Raw genomic sequence first — 17,224 nt, 5'->3', positions numbered from 1 at the left:
AATAAACTATCTTTAGTCAGCAATTATATATAAGTTAATTAGTTATACATGTATTTTAATAATTAGTAAATTACTTATTATAGAATAAAGTTGTATTAAAATTCATTTGTAATTTTAACATATTTATTATATCTCTTCACATCATTTGTTTTGTAGGTTCAAAGGAAACAATTAAACATGAAAATTATAATTGAATTGCAATCTTGTATTGGTATAAAACATATCAGCAAATAAGATGTCTGAAAAGAAGGGTACTTCAGAAGAGCTAGAGGATCTCACTAGTCAATTTAGGAAAGAATCTAGATCACGGTTAGTGGAGGAATCTGGAGTTATTAAAGAAACATCAAACTCTCTAAAGGAAGCTTCTGATGGGACCACTTCCAAACAAATTTGTAAAGCGCGTCCTAGAAAAAATACATTAGGTATATGTGATGATACATCAACATCCTCCTCTGGAAGTAAATCTAAGAGAAATGAAGAACAAAGGAAAACTCTTCAATTTTCTGAAACAATCGCTACATATGACAGCTTGCAGTCAAAAAGTGAAATTTCACAAAGTTCACCATTATCAGTTACTAAGATGAGTGCTGAATATCAGGCTTTCGTTGACTCCCTAACTCATGAAACATTAGAAAAAATTAGTCCACAACTCTCTGAAGAAAATCAGAAAGGACTTGGCTTAGGATCAGATAACTTTACAGTTAACCTCAAAGCCAAGGGTTTACAGGAATTCCCTAAGGACATTTTAAAAATCAAATATGTAAAATATCTCTATTTAGATGAGAATGAAATCAAAAGTTTTAAAGGGGCAGACTCCAGTGATCTGCTAGGACTTGAAATTCTATCCATGCAAGAAAATGGGTTATCATCACTTCCATCTGAAATTCAGTTACTTCATAATTTAAAGCTATTAAATGTCAGTCACAACCAAATATCACATATCCCTAAAGAAATATCACAGCTTGGGACTATCAGGCAACTGTTTTTAAATAACAACTGCATTGAGGATTTTCCTTCTGGCTTGGAAAGTCTTGGAAACTTAGAAATTTTAAATTTGGCTAAAAATAAGTTAAGACATATACCAGATACTCTGTCTAGTTTGAAAAACTTGAGAGCTCTCAATCTGGAATATAATCAGTTAACAGTATTTCCTAAAGCTCTGTGCTTCCTTCCAAAGTTAATTTTACTAAACCTTTCTGGAAACCTGATAAACAGTTTGCCAAAAGAAATTAAGGAACTTAAAAATTTAGAAATACTTTTACTTGATCACAATAAACTTACCTTTTTGGCCGTGGAAATTTTTCAGTTGCTCAAAATGAAAGAACTCCAATTGACAGACAATAAATTGGAAGTTATTTCACACAAAATTGAGAATTTTAGGGAACTTAGGATTCTAATACTTGATAAAAATTTATTGAAAGACATACCAGAGAAAATTTCCCACTGCATAATGTTGGAATGCCTTAGCCTTAGTGATAATAAGTTAACAGAACTTCCTAAGAACATCCATAAGCTTAAAAATTTAAGAAAACTCCATATAAACAGAAATAATATAGTGAAAATACCTGAATATATTTCACATCTTAATAATATGTTCAGCCTAGAATTTTCAGGAAATTTAATCGCAGACTTTCCTATTGAAATAAAAAACTGCAGAAAAATAACTAAAGTTGAATTGAGTTATAATAGAATAATGTATTTTCCACTAGGTTTGTGTGCTTTAGATTCTCTTTATTATTTGGGTTTTAATGGAAATTATATTTCAGAAATACCTGTAGATATATCTTTCAGTAAACAACTGCTTCATTTAGAATTGAATGAAAACAAACTCCTAATATTTTCTGAGCACTTATGTTCTCTTATTAATCTTGAATACCTTGATCTTGGTAAAAACAAAATAAGGAAAATTCAACCATCTATTTCCAATATGGTATCGCTCCGTGTTCTTATTTTATGCTGTAATAAGTTGGAAACTTTCCCCATAGAAGTGTGTACTTTAGAAAATTTGCAAGTACTTGATTTTTCAGAAAACCAAATACAGACTATTCCTTCAGAGATCTGTAACTTAAAAGGAATCCAGAAATTAAACATCTCAAGCAATCAATTTACATATTTTCCTATTGAACTTTGCCAACTTCAATCACTGGAAGAGCTGAATATAAGCCAGATAAATGGGAGAAAGGTAAGAGACGGATATTTAGGACTTTGCGGGGAAGGCATGACTGAAGGGGATCAGAATCTAAGCTGTAGTGTCCGTGTGTGTGTGTGTGTGTGTGTGTGTGTGTGTGTGTGTGTGTTTAATTTAGCTGGAATACTTTATTTTGTAAAGGATAGGTTTTTTTTTTAAGCCTCAAATACGGCTTACAAATAAACTTTTCAACACAAGAGTTTTATAGGAAAATATTTCATTAAAATGAAATCCCAAGTAATTAAAGCTGACAATTTTATAGACTTATTTTTATTTCAGTTTAACTGTGAACGGAGTTTTAAAGTTATGGATGTAATATAAACACATTACTGAAAATTTGGGAAATTGAGAAAAAGAAGTAAAAAAATTCCACAAGCATACCATCATAATATAACTACTGGTCATATGTTGATACAACTTACTTTCACTCTTGCTTTTTCTTATGTATATGATTTTATAAGCAATTATAAAAATACTGTACACTCAGTTTTAAAGTCTTTTATTTTCACTTAACATGTAAGAATTTACCCATGACATAACATAATCATCCCAATAATTGTTATAACCAATACGTGATTTATGTAACTAAACCTCTGTTGTTAAGCATTTAGTGATGCTGTAATTGTTCATCATCATAAATAATGCTGTGATGAATTTCTTCATAAATATAGCATTTTTCATATTTTACTATTTCCCTAGGGAATTCTCCCTAAAGAATTGCTAGATCAATGGGTATAAATGTTCTTACAGCATTTCATTTTACTCAATGCTGACTGAATTTTATGGAAATATTTTTTTAAAAAAGCATTACTGATTTATATATTAAGATCTCAGTAAACGAGTGAAAAGGACATAGCTATTATCTAGCAATCTTTAACTTGACCATCACAGTCAAATTAAAGTACCTTGATAGAGACTGGACTATTATGTAGAGCAAGATTTCCCAGAGTCTGTTCCTAAAACACTAGTCCCATGAGCTTTGAGAGGCACTGGGTTCCTCTCTTAGAGAATCACAATGGATTCAGTGTATTAAAAGCTCTGAAGGGTCCTGCACTAAAGAAACCATTTTGTCTCTATTTAACCCACATTTCCCAAAGTTGAAAGTTAAAAAGTTGACCTTTTTAAACCTAATACCTGCTATATAATACATATTCCAGAGAGGCTACTCCAGAAAATACTTGCTTAAGTAGATGGAATGAATAATGATACATGTTGTGTTTTAAACGTTGCTCTTGTACTAAAAGACATGTTTTAGTTCTGCATTATAATCATCAACGAATTCCTTGGCTGATTCATAATCCTCTCACTTTCTCCTCCTGTATCTTACTGTGGAAGTCTGCAAGGTTGTGTCTTTAATTTTCTCTTTTCTATTAACTCCTTCCTAGACTTTGGCATGCACATGACTCTCAAATCTACATAACTGGAGCTAATCTCTCCCAGTGCTGTAGTCCCACAGATTCCCTGGAAATTCCCTGTTCTTCTATTCTTCTATTGTCTCAAAGTCAATATAACTTCAAAATCAAACTCATCTTTCTTTCTAATGCAACTCCTTTAAAAACGTTTCTATTTTTGTTTGTGATGCCACTTTCTTCAGACCTGCCAATCTAGAAATCATGGAACCATCACCAGTTATACCGAATCTTACACCAAAACGATTTCATTGTTCCTCTGAAAAAGCTCTTGGATCATCTCTCTCATTTTCCAATGTCAGTGTCTCATCATTCCATTGTCTCATCATTTACTTCATGCCTAGACTACTCCAGGAACCTCTTGCTGTTCTCTTTGATTCAGTTTCCTTCCTTTTCTTAGGACCTGTCAAAACTATCAGACTTCATTTCACAGGACCATTCTAAGGAATCCAGATTCCTTGGATGGGTGGGTCGTTGCCAAAGACACCATTCCATGTCATTAAAACATCATTTTGAAGGTCACCAGATGAGAAAAATGATTTATCAGAACTCCTTTCAAAAGGAATATTCTCTATCATTGGAAAGATTACTTTGATAACCCTCTTGGGGTGGAGGTAATATGCTCAAAAGATTAATTTATATAACAGCATATATTCACTAAACAGTCATCGGAAGAAGATGAGTCAGGTTAATCACAGGGCTTTTATTTTGCTGAGTGAAGGATGCCCAAGAGGAGTCTCCCTTCCATGGTAGCTCCATCATCACACAGTTCTCAGGCACTTCCTCTAATAAATGTTGAGCAAGTAATTCAAGAATATTTGTTTGAAGGAATGCCAAATTATAGAACTAGCTATCTGTCTTGATCTGACTCCTACCCCGCAGGCCCGGGTTTCAAGCCTTGCTGGAGGCTGTTTCCATGTTCCCTCTCTAAATATATCTCCCTCTGCTTCCTGTCACCTCTCTTTACTGCTCAGCTTCTCACTGGCCATTTTTATGCATGATACTTGTCTTGCCTGAAGTGTCCTGTAACTTCTATACAATTCTATTCTTTCTTAAAAGGCCGTTTGAGTCCCACCTGCTACATGAAGTTTTCTTTTAGTTCTCTCATTTGTACTGATACACATTCCCTAAAACTTCTCTCTCTATATATTATTGTAAACTTTATTTTAGCACTGAATTACTTATTAATGCTGATTTCTGATTGTTTCATATGTGTGTATTTTGTTCCTTGAACTAAATTTTAATCTCCTTGAAGTTAGGGATTGTCTATTATGCTTCTTTTATATATAGAAGAACACTGAGCACAATATCCAGTATTCACCTTGTTGTTTGATTATTTCTGAGGGGCCCATATATTCAAAACTCTTTTGTTCACTCATAGAACTTCCTTTATTCCAAAAGCCACTTGTGATGGCCTTAGTTTTTCTGACGATGCGTATTTTTTCTTTGCCTTAGCAGAGTATCTTAATTCCTGTTACTTTGCAATACTTTTCGTACTAGGAATTTTCATTTGAGGCTATATTGCCAAACTGTGTGTGTCCATTATAAAGAAATTTACTGAGCACTTACTCAAAATGCATCATGATTGGGAGCATGTATACAAAAAGTAAAAAACATGTATCATGTCATTTAAATATCCAAGAAGAACACACAAGGGACTAATAAAAAGTAATGTTAATGAGAGTAGGAGTAAAGACATCAAATATGGAAGAGAATAGTTTAGAAAGACTTCAGGGCGGAGAAGAAATCAAAGCAGGGTAAGCTTTAGGGACGGAAGAAAGGGATTAGGTGGCAATGAACACTGAGTGTTGGGAGAGTGAGGAAAGTGGTTAGCAAGCCACAGGGTTGAATTGGTAGCACCCGTCAGACTGGAGAAATACCTGCATGCTACACAATTTGTTGTGGGTTTTATTAAGGAAGGGAATCACAAAGACTTTGTGACATAATGAAAATATATCCTTTTTAGGACAAAAAATTCTCCTTCCATTTTATTTTAGAAGAAGTTTTAGTCATAGAAATATTTATTAAAAATATAATTGTTTAATCTTTGTTACAGTTAACAAGACTTCCGGAAGAGCTGTCTAATATGACTCAACTTAAAGGACTTGATATCTCAAATAATGCAATCAGAGAGATGCCAAGAAATATAGGGGAACTGAGAGGTTTGGTTAGTTTAAATGCATACAACAATCAAATAAGATATCTGCCACCATCTTTTCTATCTTTAAATGCTCTCCAGCAACTAAACTTGAGTGGTGAGTGTCAAGCATAACCAATAAGCATAATAAATTAAGTTGAGTTTTGGTTTCTAGGTTGCAAATTTTGCTGACAAGACAGAATGGCAAACAGTCAACATCATGTATTAAGTGCCCATAGGAAGGAAATGGCTAGTGCAGGTACAGAAAATTAGAGCAAAGCATAAGGTCCAGTTCCTTCCCTAAAAGAGGTTATAATCCAGCTAGGGAACCTGCACACATTTTCATTTCTTTTCTGTCTTCTCTGCCTATACCCAGTTATTCATTATTTCTTCCCTTTGTGAACCTGACCTCATCTCTCTCTCTTCACACACCTACCTACACAACCTTAGGTCAGCATTGTCTCTATTTTCCTTCTCTGCTGGCTCCCCGATCCCACTCCTACACCCTACAATATTCTAATTACCTTACACTCTTTTACAAAGTAAATCAGTTCAATAACAACAACAAAAAAAGTAAATCACTCACTCTAAAAATATCAGAATTCCCAAAGCTAGACAAGTATTTTTCTTAATAATTTTTATTATGAAATATTTCAAACTTACAGAAAAATAATAAACACCTATGTACTTACTCTCAGGTATAAGGAATGCTAACATTTTGTGATATTTACTTGAGATATTTTTGATTAAGAAATAAAACAGAATTGAAACTTCTTTTGTACTTCTCCCCAAACTAGAAGTAACCACTGTACTGAAGTTGATGTATATCTTTTTTCTATCCATGTTTTTATACATATATATATCCATAACAAAGTAACATTATTTTGAGTTTTAAATTTTATTATATCTTATCATACTATATGGTATGTAATTTACCATTCTGTAACTTGCTTTTTCATTTGTCATATTTCCAAAATTAATCCATGTTAATGTATACATAGACCTATTTCATTCATTTTAAATGTATGTATAATATGTATAATATTCAATTATATGGTTAAACAACAATTAATCCATTATCCTGTTGATAGACAATTAGGTTGTTTCCAATTTGTTTGCTACTACAAATATCCCTGTACATGTTCCTAGTATACATCTGCTTGAGTTTTTCGAAGTGCATATAGCTATAAGTAGAATCACTGGATCAGAGGTTATGTACATCTTCAACTTTACCAGATTTGAGGAAATTTATGCCCATAGTGGTTGTACCAGCTAATCTCATAAACAGCTGGGTTTCTAAAATTATATCTTTCAGTTGAAAGTAGCACTTATAACCAGAGCCCTGCACCTTCTTAAATTTAGAGGATTTCTAGATTACAAACAAACTCATCTTTTGGGTGCACTAGTACCAGTAGTACAGTAAAACCTACAGTAAATGTATCAATACTTAGATATAATGCAACTGGCATTTGTTTCCTGAATCCCCAGAACGCCTAGTAAGCTGGCTATGTAGGTATACATCCGTTTGCAATAACTTGCAATAAGTTACAATAACTCAGCCCTGCAATTTAAGTTTTTGGTCCCACTTTTGTATTTTGACAAAGTTTCACTGTTTTTTAGGGAGGTTATCTATTTTGTCCAAGTGTAGGACATGCTTCACTCAGCTACTATTTGTGCATGAAAAAAACAAAGGCTGACCAGAGTCTTCTGGCCCACTGGAGAACACAACTACCAATAGAAAGCATAGTTCTCTTGAGGCTCTCTAGTACAAGAATCAAGACAAAATAGGAAGATCATAGACTGTTCTGCAAGCTTAGCCAGTTCTCTGTTAGTCCCTATCAGAATTAGAAAAGTGTATCAGTCAGGATCCAGTCAGGAGACAGAAACCACACCTTAGTTAATTACTAAGTAAAATCTTATTAACTGTTTAACTAAAAGGGTAAAGAGAGAATCCTAAGGTTATCACAAAAGTAGCAATGGCAGGAAGCAATAACCATCTTATGGCTGAGGGAATAAAGTGAAGAAGTTGGAATTATTAAAACTTAGAAGTTTGGAGGAGGGGTCACGCAGTGGTGAAACTCGGAAGTCTGAGGATGAAGTACTGCTTGCCTGGTGCTTGTTCCTCTGAGCTTGAGGGTGGTGAGTGTGTGTTTGTGTAGGGGGGGGCAGTGTGTGTGTGTGAGAGAGAGAGAGAGAGAGAGAGAGAGAGAGAGAGAGAGAGAGAGAGAGAAAGGAGCTAGTTCTGTAGGTGTTGGGAAAACTGCAAACTGCATTCAGCTGTTATGGGCAGGAACTGCTGCCGGTGGGGTAAAAGAGCGTTGCTGGTGTGACACCCAAGGAAAAACAATCAAGGAGCCCACAGAGATGGGTTTGGATCTAAGAGATAATCGCTACACAACTGGCATGCCCATAGTCTCCAGCTTTCCTTGCCAGATTTGAAGTTAGAATCCGTTTCCTCCATTCATGAAACGAAGCTAACAGGAACACCCACGTCATAGATTTGGTTTGTGGACTGAATGAGACTTTGAAAGCTGGTGGCATCTTCATTATTCAGACAAAAGACATTTATATACAGTCTTGAGAATTAGTCCCCTCTGTCACTAATGCTAGTGGATTTAGAAAGATAGATAACCACTTTGAACCTCAGTTTTTCCATCAGCAAGATAGGAAAGCTATAACTTCTGCTTGTTCATAGAATCGTGGAAATATAAGATAAAACTTATGAAAATATTTTGATAAATGTGAGACATTATACCAGTGAAAGGGATTTATAGATTAATTCCTTGCTTTCCTCAAAGCACAGACTTTGAAGTAGGACATTATTTAGAATTCTAACTCCATCATTCACATCAGCTAGATTATCCAATTTGCTGGTATAATAATGTTCCCAGTACTCTATAATCTTTTATTTCTGTAGAATCAGTAGTAATGTTCCCATTTTCATTTCTGATTTTAGCAATTTGAGTCTTGCTTCTTTTTTCTTAGTCCATTGAGCTAAAGGTTTGTCAATTTTGTTGATCTTTTCAAAGAACCAACTTTTGGTTTTGTTGATTCTATTGTTTTTCTATTCTCTATTTCATTTATATCTGCTCTAATCTTTATTGTTTCCACCTTCTGATAGTTTTGGATTAATTTGCTTATCTTTTTCTAGTTCATTTAGGTGTAAAGTTATTAATGTGAGATATTTCTTCTTTTTCAGCTATAAATTTCATCCTAAGCACTGCTTCTGTTGCATCCATAATTTTTGTTTATTGTGTTTTCATTTTCATTCATCTCTTTATATTTTATAATTTCCTTTTTGATTCCATCTTTGACACATTGGTTGCTTAAAAGTATGCTGTTTAAATTTGTAAATTTTCCAGTTTTCCTTCTATTATTTTTCATAGTTTCATTCCATTGTGGTCAAAGAAGATATACTGTATGACTTTTTTCAGTCAATTTTAATTTATTGAGACTTGTCTTGTGGCTTATTATATGGTCTATCATGGAGAATGTTCTATGTGCACTTGAGAAAAATGTGTATTCTGCTGTTGGAGTGTTCTATGTATGTCTGTTAGGTTTAGTTGTTTTATAGTGTTGTTCAAGTCTCCTATTTCCTTACTGACCTTTTGTCTAAATGTTCTATCCATTATTGAAAGTGAGGTATTATAGCCTCCATCTATTATTGTAGAACCACTTGTTGCTCCCTTCAATTCTGTCAATATTTGTCTAATATGTTTTGGGGCTTTGCTGTTAGGTATGTATATACTTATAACTGTTATATCTTCTTAATGTAATGATCCTTTTAACAATATATACTGTCCTTTGTCCTTTATAACAGTTTTTGACTTAAAGTCTATGTTATCTGATATTAGTAAAACCACCCCAACTCTTTGGTTAGTATTTGCATGGATATCTTCTTCTGTCCTTCAATACCTAGAGCCATAAAAGAAAATACTACTTTCCCAGTCTTTGCAGCTTAGCTCTATGCTGGGGCACTTCAATGCTAAGTCAGGCCACCTATGACTCTGCCTTAGCCTTCTTCTCCTGATTGTGTGAAGCCCAAAAATCCACCACAGGTGCAAACCTAGGATTCTCTCAGTTCTCTTCTGTGCATGTGTTCAGTCCTGGATATGCTTACTGTACTCCATTTCCCCAGGATACACCATGGCCCTTCTGAGCCCTTATTCCCCCAAGAAACTTCCTCTTCAGCCTCCTCCTTCCTGGGCTTTTGGATCTGTTTGCTGCTTTCCCTGTCTGCTGTTCCTTGCCCCAGGTAGGGTCAGACATGTGTGTCTTTACATGTGACAACCACTTGCCACTCAGGAAGGCAGCTCCATCCTGAGTCGGGGGAGCAAAACAAAAGTCAGCCTCTGTGTCAGTCCCTCGGGGAATCAGCAGACAGGTCAAAATGCAAAACCTCAGTATTAAAAGAACAAGGTCCATGTTGGCTTTCTGGCATGAGCAAGCTGCACCAGGAATGCAGGCTGCCCTCTCCACAGCTGTTGCTGCCATGCTGGGAAATGGAGGGTGGTATGGAGACGAGTGAAAAAGCCACAGTGCTCTTTTACCAAAATTCTGCTGCCTTTTTCTTCATTGAGCAGTATCCTAGTAACTAAAATTCTGGATTAAATTCCAGAATTCTGAAAAAGCTGATTCTATCAGCCCTTTCCAGCTTTTGATTGTTTCAAGTGGAGGGGCTGAGTTTTTGAGAGGCCTACTCTGAATTTTCTGTGACATTCATTCTAGGTGTGTTTTTCATGTTTATTTATACTGCTTGGATTTTGCTGTTTCTGGTCTGTATATTCATGTATTTTACTACATTGGGGGACTTTTTTTAACCGTTATTCCTTCAAAATTTTTTTCTGCTTCATTTTCTCTCTCTACTCCAATTACCTTTACATATTGTCCTACAAATCCCTAAAGTGCTCTCTCTCTCTCCCTGTGTGTGTGTGTGTGTGTGTGTACACAGAGCTTTCAGCATCTCATATTGATCTGCCTTCAAGTTTACTGACTTGTCTATCATTTCTATTGTTAAATCTCTCCAATTAATTTCTAATTTCAGATACTGAATTTTTCAGTTTTGGCATTTCCATTTTTCCTTTTTCATAGTTTATATTTCTCCTCCAAGATTTCCTATTTTTTTCATTCATTATAAGAATATCTTTCTTTACATTCTTGAACATCATTGTATTAGCTGCTTTAAAATTCTTATATGTTAACTACAGCAATTGAGTTGTTTTTTTCTCTTGGGAGTGAGCCACATTTTCTTTTTTCTCTGTTTTGAATCCTGAACCCTATAATTAATTCTATTTCTCTCCAATGTTGATATTTGTTTTTGTTGCTATTGTTGCTTCATCAGGCACTTAAGTTGCTGGACTAAAAATACAAACTCCTTCCCTGCAAATGGCAGCTCCTTAGATCTTAGTTCAGTACTTTTAGCCATTAGCTGTTATATCAGTTTTCTATTGGTATGTGACAAGTTTCCACAAAATTTCGCTTCTTAAATTAATAAAATATTTATTTCACACAGTTTCTGAGGGTCAGGAACCCAGGAGGTGTTTAGCTGACTTGTTCTATCTCAGAGTCTTGTATGAGATTGCAGCCAACCTGTTGGCTGGTGCTGCAGCCAGGCTTGATTAGGGCTGGTGGATTTGCTTCAAAGCTTATTTATGTGGCTACTGGCAGCAGGATTTAGTCCCTTTCCATATGAGCCTCTTTATGACATGGCAACTGGTTTTCCCCAGAGCTAGTGATATCAGGGAGTGAGAGAGAATATACTTAAGTCAGAAGCAGCACACACTCCAAGAAGCAATGAGCAACTCTAGTACCCAGATCTTGGTTTCTAAATACCTTTCTTCACTAAAAGGAACCAGGTTCCTTTAATTTTGGCTAAAATAATATAACCACAAATATATAAATAGCACAAAGGCAAACGTTAGGCCAGTTCCTCTTGAAATGATTACAAATTCTTACTTTGTCAGTTATCACAGTTTTACTTTTTATGTCAGGTTTATGTTAGATTAAGGTGGGTTTTTTTTTTTTAAAGATCAAAAAAAAATTTTTTTAAGATTTTTTTTTTTATGTGGACCATTTTAAAAGTCTTTATTGAATTTGTTACAATATTGCTTCTGTTTTATGTTTTGGTTTTTTGGCCACGAGTCATGTGGGATCTTAGCTCCCTGATCAGGGATCAAACCTGCACCCCCTGCATTGGAAGGTGAAGTCTTAACCACTGGACTGCCAGGGAAGTCCCACAGATTAAGGTGGTTTTGAAAAAATGATGTTTAGGGAAGTTGGAGCTTAATCTTCACTCCTTGAGGGTGGACCAGACTTCGTAACTCAGTTCTAAAGAATAGAGTATGGAAAGGAGAAAATCAAAACATTACATTGGAGAAACCTGGCAGACATTATTTTAGCCAAGGGATAACGTTTAACATGCTAGTGATGTCTTGTGGATGTCAGGTATCCCTGGTGTGATGAGAGCACTTCACCTCTGTGGTATTCTTTCCAAAAACCCATAACCCCAGTCTATTCATGAAAAAATATATCAGATAAACTCATATTAAGGAATATTCTACAAAATACCTAACTTGTACTACTCAAAACCATCAAGATCATGAAAAACAAGGACAGGCTGAGGAACTGTCACAGACCAGAAGACATAACTGTATGCAGTGTGCTATCCTGGAATGGATACTGGAACAGAAAAAGGACATTGATGGAAAATATAATGAAATTCAAAAATGTCCAAAGCTTATTTAATAGTAATGTGCCAATGTTAAAGTTTCTTCGATTTAAAAATGTAATATAATGGTACAGATGAACCGGTTTTCAGGGCAGAAGTTGAGACACAGATGTAGAGAACAAACATATGGACACCAAGGGGGAAAAACTGTGGTGGGGTGGGGATGGTGGTGTGCTGAATTGGGCGATTGGGACTGACATGTATACAATGATGTGTCTAAAATTGATGACTGAATAAAAAAAAAATGTAATACAATAATGTGAGATGATAACATCAGGGAAAACTAAAACTAGATGAAGAGTATACAGGAACTCTATACAATTTCTGCAACTTTTCTGTAAATCTGAAATTACTGCAAACAAAGTTTATTTAAAAAATTACCATCTCACTTACTCTGTAAAGTCCTTTCCTGCATTATAAGAGGAGAGCCTCCTTCTCATTTAGTCATTCTCTATGAGAAAAAGGAAACATTGCTCTGTTTCTATACTTTCTCCTTTTCATTCCTAGCAAGTGGACAACAGTAAGAACTTATGTTTTGCCAGCATTGTGAGGCTCCTCTGATACTTTGTCAGTGAGACACAGTAGATGCCCTTTACATAGTTGTTATTTGTCTCCATAGTTTTCTTTTACAGAAGGATATAATTCAATTATAATTTTTTTCTACTAGGAAATAATCTGACAGCTCTGCCTAGTGGTATCTACAACCTTTTTTCACTGAAGGAGATAAATTTTGATGATAACCCTTTGCTGAGACCTCCAATGGAAATCTGTAAAGGAAAACAATTGTATACTATTGCATGCTATCTACAGAGGGCAGATGAGAGAGATGGTAGGTGATGAGTGATTGGCTAGCTTACGAGTCATTTTCTGGCATCTATAAATTAACAAATAGTTTGCTTTAATCAGAGGCTTTCAATCCGGCAGAGACTTTCAAATATTTATCGTCTACCCTTTCCTGAAGGCTAGGAGTTTATTTTGGTAATTTTGATTATTTAATCTGGGTCTACACAATTTGAACCATTGAAAACAGGAAAATTTAAGTCACAGGTGAGCTGCTTCCCACCTACTGGCCTCAATGTACTTCAAGAGATTTTTCATCACGGTTGTGGCCAAACTCAGAGAATCTACATACAGATTTTTTCGTCAGCTCTGATCACCATATGTAGTTGTTCTAAAAGTTGTATTTTGCCTTGAAGGAAGTTCATAGATCCTTTACATTGATGCCAGTCAGTTCTTGGCTCATTATGATCACCTGTCTGTAATCCTTGGGCATTCTTCATTCCTTCTGTTCTTAAGAGCTCCTTTGGTTGTTCCTGATTACTTCAGAGAGCAGGTCCATTTTCTTTACATGTCCTTTCACCGGACCAGACGGAGACTGGTTTCTCCAAGCCTTTGGGATGGAAGTTTCACTATCCAGTTCTTTCCCTGGGTTTGGGTTCCCAACAACTAAGCTTTTTTCTGGGACTCTAACTTTGCCGCTCATTGTCAATCCTCAGAGTAGATTCAGATTTTGGTCCTCCAATTTAATGCCGTATTTAAGTATTAAAGCAATTTAATGATCCAGGTTTGGGGAAAGAGAATATATACAACTATCAGGACCCTGTCTATGTAATCAGGAGGCTTATATCATCATAATCTTATAATCTATTGAGATGGTCACTAAAAATGTACAGTCCTCTGTAAGCCACAATATGTATGGCTACCATTCAGAAGCTTTTGCAAGACGTGGGCCTCACGGATGGAAGGAACCTAAGCAATAAAAAGTCACTGTAGGTGTTTTCTCTAACTTGCTAGGCAAGTTGGTTCTGCTAATTATCATAAAAAAGGGGATATTTAATGGTAACTTTATTTTTATAAAACAAAGCTTTTAGGGGTTTCCAAGGATCTATAAAGTATTCCTGTTAGGTAACAGTACTTTAGAGAAGGGCTGTAAAGTTACATGATTGAACTTCCTTGTTAAAATTCTGTTACTCAAGTTCCTGAGGAAGGAAGATTCATGTGGTTCTAGCCTCTTTGGGGAAAGTTCAACGGGCAATGACAACAGATGAAAGTCAGCAAAAACAAGAGAATCCAAGCCATTTATCTCCTTTCTTTATTCCCACGGGGCCTTCATACTGTAGGCTTGGCACCCAGAGAAATTGGAAAGGAAGTCATCATAGGAGATGTTAATTCTGCAATTAACCACGAACATGGGGTCTCTTCCTTAAAATTTCACTTAGGAGATTGGACTTCCAATTATATCATTAGCATATAATCTAGCCTGAGGGATTAATGGTATGGATAAAAATTTAAAAACAGAAAGCATAGAACATATTTGAGATGATTACAGAGGGACGGCAGATCACTGGTTCTTGAAAATTCTCAAATTACCTTGGTTAACAAAAAAATGGATCTAAAAAAAAATGGATCTAGTTTAAATTACCTAGAAGCTTTTTTATAAACTAAAAATACTCTACTTATATCTAAGCCAACACTCATTAAATAAGTGATGTGAATATAAAATAAGCATATATATATATATATATACCATACTTATAGTAGATTTGAACTTGGTTTCTCAGGATGGTACCCAAAGAAGCATATTAAAAAGTCAGAATTGAAGGAAGGAGCTAAATTCATTTCAAATCCTGAAAGAATTAAAGGGTTTGATGATCACCTTGAAGTTGCTTATAATATCCTTTTTAATAGACATTTTATGTTAAATAGACATTTTACATTATTTATGTTTAGGGTTATTCAGATTTTAGAAGAAATGGAATAAATGGTTCAAATTTCAGTTTGTGCGTTAGAGCTACACTTTAGTTTTCAATCTTATTTGATATGTACATCTTATAGCAGCACAGAAGTAAAAAACCTAGCTATAATATTAACTCAGAATAGAGTATGTTTTTCAAAAGAGATGACCTAAATTTTCTTTTATGTTCAAATGTAGAGAAAATCTTAGCGAAGATCTTCAAGATAATTGCCAACAATATTACTGAAACAAATTTTCAATTTTTGTGTCAAAAACTAAACCTGGCAATCACAGAAACTGATAAGTCTACCATGAGGTATGTATGAATGACAACATGTAGTATAAGCTTATTCTCATGTTCTGATTTATATCATATTGATATTACACGGTTTTGAAACATTCATATTAACATGAACTCTAATTTGCTGTAAAAGACTGATTTTAGTTTATTATATATTTGAGATCCATATGGGAATAGTAGTTTTAGAGCAAGTACTCTGAGGATAGACTGCTTGGCTTTAAATCCCAAATAGTTTTGTGATCCTGGATAAGTCCCCTAACTTAGCTGTGCCTCAGTTTCTTTACTGGTAGAATGGATAGACTTATCTAAGAGAGCTGTCATGAGATCAAGTTATAAAGCATGTAGCATTGTAGCAGTAATGTACTGGTTTATAGTAAATAGTCCACAATTATTTTGAGGTCTTGAGTAAATCTCTCTTAGGATCAAATGTTAATTGAATTGTTGATTTTCTTCAAGGAAACAAGGGATGGCATGGGACTAACATTCACTTACTATGTATGTGCCAAACTCTGCGCTAAACTTTTATATAGACTATCTTCACCAATTAATTTAATCCTCACTTCACTCTGGTAAACTAGCCTGAAAACCTAGATATATAATACTGATGTAGTTTAAAACAATGTTCTTAATTGATAATTAAAATAATTATTATTTCAAAATTTTCAGCACTGTTTCATTAAGTGAGAGAGTCCACCGAACACTTGATAAGTGGAAAATGGAAAATAACAACTTGTCAGTAACCACTGCTGCTCTAAGAGACCAACTAACTCGGGCACTAACTATGATAGGAGCATATGAAATTATGGACAAAATAACAGCTTTAAAACTTTTTACATGTGCAATTAAATTCTGAACAGTGTATCCAGAATAAGAACTGAGAACTTATGATGCACTTATATAATTGAAACTGGATACAAGAGAATTGCACGTCATGTTTCTTTTCATGTATTCCTAAGAGATGATGACAATTTATGGCTACCACTCTAGTGTTATCATAATAAAATATTACAGACACCATTTTATGTATTTATTCTGTTGCCTCTCTACCCTTCCTTCAGAGATACAGATATAAAGAAGCTGTTCTTAAGCTAATATAAATCCTTAGGCACTCTTATCCCTACTGGAAAAAGTTTAAAAATAGAGGATTGGAGACATAGGCATTATCCTTGTGAACCAATATTTCATGTTGCACTTCCAAAACAACAACAAAGACAATAAAATATATGGTGCTTAAATCCAACCTGCAAGATTAAGTCCTTTGTTTAATTTGGTCTCACATCACAAAGTTTCTGTATCTTTTAAGTAGAAAGTTATCTTATAAAGTTAACAAAAACTGCACTATGTCTAGAATATTCTTAAATCACTTGGAAACCCAATACACTAGTTTAAGTGAGTGGAAAGTGAAGAATCCAGAAGTATCATTAGTTTCACACGTGGCTGGTGTGATGGTTAATGTTCTCAGCTGGTGGCAAGGTACTTCCATAGAACATTGAAATGGGAAGGATCTTGGAAACTATCATTTTACAAATAAGAAAATTAAGACCTAGAATAACTAAGTGATATAAACCAGGTTCTCTACCCTTCGTTCAGAGATACAGATATAAAGACCAGAAAATTTTCTAGGGGAAACTTTGGTCTGAAGAGAGAGAGAGAGAGAGAGAGAGAGAGAGGAGAGAGAGAGAGAAAGCTGGATAACATCAGAACAATGAAAGCACTTTCACTGTGCCC

General features: G+C 34.8%; 1 protein-coding gene across 1 annotated transcript; it reads left to right on the top strand.

Moving 5' to 3' along the window:
* Positions 1-235: 235 nt before the first annotated feature.
* Positions 236-16,349, top strand: LRRD1 (leucine rich repeats and death domain containing 1). Its single transcript, XM_059932772.1, has 5 exons — positions 236-2,182; positions 5,654-5,852; positions 13,129-13,290; positions 15,394-15,511; positions 16,163-16,349. The coding sequence occupies exons 1-5, from the start codon at positions 236-238 to the stop codon at positions 16,347-16,349; spliced, it is 2,613 nt and encodes an 870-aa protein (XP_059788755.1).
* The last annotated feature ends 875 nt before the right edge of the window (positions 16,350-17,224 follow it).

This window comes from Balaenoptera ricei, chromosome 9 (genome assembly GCF_028023285.1).
Source record: "Balaenoptera ricei isolate mBalRic1 chromosome 9, mBalRic1.hap2, whole genome shotgun sequence".
NCBI classification, from domain to species: domain Eukaryota; kingdom Metazoa; phylum Chordata; class Mammalia; order Artiodactyla; family Balaenopteridae; genus Balaenoptera; species Balaenoptera ricei.
This window is presented reverse-complemented; position numbering and strand designations above follow the sequence as displayed.

Excerpts from the sequence above, each read along its gene's own strand:
- LRRD1 (XM_059932772.1), top strand. The coding sequence starts at position 236 with ATGTCTGAAAAGAAGGGTACTTCAGAAGAGCTAGAGGATCTCACTAGT. Across the intron at positions 2,183-5,653 it reads GCCAGATAAATGGGAGAAAG|TTAACAAGACTTCCGGAAGA; the intron begins GTAAGAGACGGA and ends TCTTTGTTACAG. Across the intron at positions 15,512-16,162 it reads ACTGATAAGTCTACCATGAG|CACTGTTTCATTAAGTGAGA; the intron begins GTATGTATGAAT and ends CAAAATTTTCAG.